The sequence below is a fragment of the Lactuca saligna genome, chromosome 4 (assembly GCF_052625555.1).
Source record: "Lactuca saligna cultivar CGN05327 chromosome 4, ASM5262555v1, whole genome shotgun sequence".
NCBI lineage: Eukaryota > Viridiplantae > Streptophyta > Magnoliopsida > Asterales > Asteraceae > Lactuca > Lactuca saligna.
The window spans coordinates 158892475-158898638 of record NC_136420.1 but is presented as its reverse complement, the minus strand read 5'-3'; the positions used below and the strand labels follow the sequence as shown (position 1 = coordinate 158898638).

The 6164-nt window shown below is 27.3% G+C and overlaps 1 protein-coding gene across 8 annotated transcripts; it reads right to left on the bottom strand.

Annotated features, from left to right (window-relative positions):
• Positions 1-583: 583 nt before the first annotated feature.
• LOC145043003 (uncharacterized) lies at positions 584-3989 on the bottom strand. Of its 8 annotated transcripts, none has more exons than XR_013680843.1 (6): positions 3836-3989; positions 3197-3494; positions 3014-3115; positions 2544-2920; positions 2295-2390; positions 584-818 (listed from the first exon to the last, which is right to left on the bottom strand). XR_013680843.1 is itself a non-coding variant. In XM_078991536.1 (5 exons), the coding sequence occupies exons 2-5, from the start codon at positions 3256-3258 to the stop codon at positions 811-813; spliced, it is 249 nt and encodes an 82-aa protein (XP_078847662.1). In that variant the 5' UTR covers positions 3259-3494; positions 3836-3989; the 3' UTR covers positions 584-810. The 8 variants fall into 8 exon arrangements, 4 of the variants coding, with proteins under 4 accessions (XP_078847662.1, XP_078847660.1, XP_078847661.1 ...); XR_013680842.1 differs by having other exon boundaries at positions 3014-3096; XR_013680844.1 differs by lacking the exon at positions 2544-2920 and having other exon boundaries at positions 3197-3491.
• Between the last annotated feature and the right edge of the window lie 2175 nt (positions 3990-6164).

Genomic DNA, 6164 nt, shown 5'->3' with positions numbered 1-6164 from the left:
AGAAAGTGGCATTCGACAAAGTAAGTGGTAAAAAGTGTGAACGTAAAAAAGCTTAGGGATCAAATATGCTAAAATAAGAAAGTTTTGTAGTTGAAGTAGATGTCTTCGACTATGACTTCATCTATCTTCATAGCATACAACGATATTCTTTATTTTGAAAATGCAAATTGAAGTTGGATGGAAGCAATCACACAAAATCTTGGATATTCTTTGTCTGCAAATTAAAGTTGGGTGGAAGCAATCACACAAAATCTCGTTATTTATTATAAAAATAGATGAAACGTTTTGCTAAGGTGTTCTTTTGTCTTGGAAATTCTAATTCTTTTAGCATCTTCCATAATTCTTTTGTCTTTAATGTGCAAATTCCATTTTGTGGGAAGCAATCACAAATTATCTCATTTTCTTCTATAGAGTTATCGCAGTCAAAATTTCAATAACGGTCATATGCTGCTATTTGAGACCATGGTTATCACGGTTGATATAGCGGTGATATAGCAGTTTTTTTTAATATTACTTATAATTTATATTTTTATATTATATTTATATATAATTTATATATTTGAGTATTAATACTATAAGTCTATATAGAAATAATATCATTAAACCAAAAAAGTCATATAAAAAACATCTCTCTACCTAATAAAACACTCTACTAAATGCCACTTGTCCAACTATTACCACAACATAATGTTACGTGTCATTACTCTATTATTCTATATCTTCTTTTCCCGCCCATATAATCGTGTCATTACTCTATTATTCTATATCTTCTTTTCCCGCCCATATAATCACAGTAGAATTCGTTCACATTCAAAACCCTACATATCAACATAATTATCAGCATAATCAACGTAATTAAGAAAAAAAATCATTGGAGTTTACATGCATAAAAATAGGAACAAAATATGCAGAAATTAAAAATGCAGAATTCGTTATTTTATCTGATTTATATCCCTAAATATCTTAAACATCCAAAATTACCGGAATTTGAATCAATTCAAAATATTTCTTTGCATATAATCACTAAAATATGATTTATATCCTAAAATATATATCCTAAATATCTTAAACATCCAAAATTACCGAAATTTGAATTAATTGAAAATATTTTGGTCATATTAATCACTAAATATCAATATCAATATCAATCAATATAAAACTAAATTTGATACTGATTCCTGATTTATAGGCTAAATTTTTTACTTTTATACATCAAGTATCATCAATATCATAATCTTAGTATTAACCCTTTCCACAGAATTCAACAGAACTTCACTTTCATTCACAGAACTTTCTGTCACAGAATACCAAAATCATCAGGTTAGTGAATCATCATCAATTATCAGTGTTCATTCTTTTGATTTTTTAATTTGAATTCCTTCTTCTTCTTCTACTTCTTCTTCAATCCGATTCTTACATATATGAATAAAACCCATCAGTTACCTATTTATACCTACTTGATTTGATATTTCAAAAACAAAAGAAAAAAGGATGAACAATTTCAACCATCGTCATTTAAGAGTTTTTTTTTTTTTTTTTTTTAATTTCTTTCTTCTTCTCCTTCTTTTGTAATCTGATTTTTACATGTATAAATAAAACCCATCACTTGACTTTTTATATTCTTTCGATTTTTACATCATGAAATACACTACTATTATGAATTTCCTTATAAGCAAACGTCCAGAAGTTATTACCAATCCAGTGATGAAATACATTGCTATCATGTATAATATTTTAAATACGACCAACTATCCCAGTTTGAGTATTCTTAATGTGAACCCCATATCTATTGTCTAATTTATCATTTATCATTACTTATATTCATGCATCCACTTATTTTCATGCATGTGTACCATGTCTACATCATACTTCATGTTCAATAGGATTATAAAAAAAAATATATAAAGTGATCCTACTCGATCAAAATTCGATTTTATTGAAGGCCCTACAGCCTATATATTTCGACTAAAAAACAAATGAAAAAAAGGATGCACATTTTTAATCAACTTCTATTAAGTTTTCATTATGTTATTTTATTTTATTTATTTATTCTTCTCCTTTTTATACAATCCGATTCTTATAATATTTATTTCTTCTTCTCCTTTTGATAGAATCTGATTCTTATAATATTTTTTTGTTCTTTTACTCGAATACCAATGTAATATTATTTATTGTCTTATTGTCTTATTATCATATTCTATAATCATATTATTCATTTCTAACAGTTTTATAACAAAAACTTTATTGTTCTAATAGTTTTATTTTTTGCAAATAAATGGCAGAACAAATGTTACCTTGATACCTGATTTGGATGTAATCAGGGATGACTTGACTTTTAAGTTTTGTGTCATAAAGTTTTGTGTCATAAACCTTTGGCATCAAATGTGTTTCTACAAAAAGAATGAAATTTAGTCAATTGAAATGATCTTAATGGATGAAAAAGTACCTTCCAAAAATTAATTTTATATATTTCTTACACATAATTAGGTTACAAACTATTTTTTTCACAATAAAACTCAAAAGTGAACTGGATTGATGATTACGGAAATTGTAAACCAACAATATGGATGGTTGTGGAAGAATAAGGAACTACTTATCATGGTTGTTGGTTCCAAGTACACAAGTTGTTTTAAACCTTGTCAAAACCAGAAAGATTAAACAAAACTTTAAAAAATAGGTTAAACCAAATATATGCATCCAAATTATGAAAGAAATAAATTAAAAATACAATTGACTAAAAAGATGAATAGTGATGTTTTAATTGGAGTCAATGTAAAAGTTGGAGAGTCTGTTTTCTCATTTGAAGTGTTTTGAGATTCATCCACAATAATACTCTGATTAATCAAAGATGGTGTTGGAGGTTGTTGGTTTTGCTTTGAAGTGTTATCAGGTTTTGAAATTTGGTTGCTTTTTGAAGCACCTATTCAGAATGCCCAAATAAAAGTTGACCTAAATTAGCAACATGGTTACAAAGATTTTGTAAGAAATTAAACTAACTTAAGTAAAATATTACCTGGATCGTCCCATGAAACACTCATCAAGAATAGAACCAATCTTCTATGACTAAAGGATGTTGGAGTTTGCAACATCTTCATCCTGGAACATGATTTGAGTACTTAATAAAAAAAATCACATCAGATTTCTTGATACTGATAGTGGAAGCTGCCATATTAGAACAAAGAATGGTGAAGATTACCTGATTAGAAGATAAGATAGAATCATTGTTTTCATTGTTGAAACTTTATACGGTGTCAGCATTTGTTGTATTTAGAAGCACTTCTGAGGTTTTATCAAGATTGGGTTATTATAGATGTTTGAATCCGGTGGTGTCATCTGTAGACACTCCTCCATTTTTTCATTAGAATCGTCTTCATGACTTATCTGAATCGCATCAGACAATCCTGGTTTGTTATTAGTGGGTGAAGTATCAACCTCTTGGTCTTTATTGGGAATCATGTTACTTGATTTCTGAACTTTAGGTAATGCCGCCTCTACTATCTCCCACCAACATCCACATTTTTAAACATAAAGAATTAAAATTTAATAATAATTATTAATTAATAAAAAATATATAATGTATCCTCTTCTTTCAGGGTACGATGGAATATGAAATTCGAATTACACTAGCGGTATCTTAAATTTTTCAGAGAGATATTCGGGATCTTAAATTTTTTCACATACATAAAGAGGTCTTATGATCTCAGGATTGAATAAGGAGAAATTTTTCCTATTGTCTTCAAGCAGATTTCATCTTCATAAAAAAAACCCTCATTTTTACTTGTTCAATACGCGTATTAAGAAGCCTATCATCGGTTCAATATTAGCCCAAACTTACCGACTCTCGTTCTGTAACCGCAACAACTTTATCCCCTTTCCACAATTTTCCGTTTGATTCTGCACAAGAGCCTCCATCGTTGTCGCAAGTATGTTCCTTTCTCAGTTTTCTCTTTTACATCGTGTTCCCAAAAAAACATATATGAAGTTGTTATAGTAAGTGATTAAAAAATCGGGGTAACGATTCTTTTTGTGATTAAATTAATTAAAGTAGACTTAAATGATAAATCCATTTATTTTATTGGTTTTGAAAGGGAAATAATTTCAATCTAAATTTTGAATAATGCATACATATTAACAAAGTAAATTGATTTTTAAAAACCTAATATTTAACGATTTGTATAAAGTATGTATGCATTTCCATATTGATTATTTAATTACATTTAGTTGATTAATACTTACTACGATTTATTAATCTAATATTTTTTTGTTTTTTTTAATTATACCTTTTTTTTTGGCAAAATGACCATTTGGTCCGAAATGATATTTTTTAGCAGAATTAATATTCAGTAAACAAGTACCTAATTCTAAACCGTTATTATGATTATCCAATAAATATCCTTTAACCTGTTCCGGCCCCAAATTATTTGTTATTTCATTATTACTCAATTTTATACATATTATATGAGCTACCAATCGTCTCTAACTGTAAGTCTGTAACAGTTATTTTTAAATTATTAATTTTCTTTTTAACTATAATCTATTATTGTCATTACATACCAAACAAGGACATGAATTCAACGGACGCTAGAGAGAGAAGAAAAAAAAAAGATATATTTGGATAACATAAAATCCAAAAAACAATATACCACGTCATTGTCTCATCGTACACCTATTGTACATGTTATTCATTGTACCCAATACGGTATTTTTCTTAATTTATTTTTCACTAATTATATGTTTTATTAATTTATTTTGAATATGTTATTTATTATTATTTTAAATATATATATATTTAACTTTACATGTTCAAATAAATTATTTTCTACTATTTTACAGGTTCAAATATTTAACTTTAAAGTGTGTCAATCCTACGAATTCAAATATTACATTTAGAGGGAAAGTGATTATCTTTGGATATGATTTCAGACAAATTCTATTTATTGTTCCAGATGGCAGTAGACAAAACATTGTTAATACTTCTTTAAGTTCTTCTTATTTATGGCAACAATGCAAAGTTCATAAATTAACCAAAAACATAAGGTTAACAGTTGGAAGTGATCCATCTTCTATTAAACAAATAAGGGATTTTGCAACTTGACTTTTAGACATAGGAGAAGGTAATCTTGGCGGTACGAATGACGGTGAAGCAATTGCTGATATTCCAGAAGATATTCTCATTACTAATCCACATAATCGTATAGGTTCATTAATTAGTTTTGTATATCCTTCTATACTGGAAAACTTCAACATTCCTGATTATTTTCAAGAAAGAGCAATAATTGCTCCCAATAATGAAGTTGTCCAAGAAATAAACGATCGTTTGTTGTCATTGCTTCCAGGAGAACCAACAGAATACTTAAGTTCAGATAGCCTATGCCAATCCTAGTTTCTTCATGATAAGTTTGATACAAATTTATACTCACCTGATGTTTTAAATGATCTTAAAGTCTCAGGTCTGCCAAACCATAAGCTCATTTTAAAAATCAGTGTTCCAGTTAAGTTATTGAGAAACATTAATCAGAACAATGGCTTATGTAATGGGACTAGACTACAGGTTATGTCTTTGGGCAAACGTGTTATTGATGCAGTTATCTTAACTGAAAGTAATATTGGAAACCGAACTTTTATTCCAAGAATGTCTTTAACTCCTTCTGAAGACAATATCTCTTTCAAATTCCAAAGAATATAATTTCCATTAGCTATGTCTTTTTCAATGACAATTAATAAGAGCCAAGGAAAGTCTTTATCAAAAGTTCAAAGTAGACAAGGATTAAAATTGTTGATTTTAGATAAAGATGGTAGACCAACAAATAAAACATCAAATGTTGTGTATAAAGAAGTTTTTAGAAATTTGTAAAAAAGTTTGTACAAGTTAATTTTTTATATAAATTTCAGTATTTGTTTTAGTTATAATTATATTTCATTTTATAAAATTATAAATTTTTTGCATATATACAAATACAAAATAACAATTGCATATTCAAATCACAAAATGCTCGTAATTTCAACCAATAGTTATGTCATTATCATATTACTGCAAAATATATACACTTTAATTAGTAAAGATTTTATTATCTATCATCAATATAAATTTCAAATAAATAAGTTATAATTTAATTTTATATATATATATATATATATATATATATATATATATATATATATAT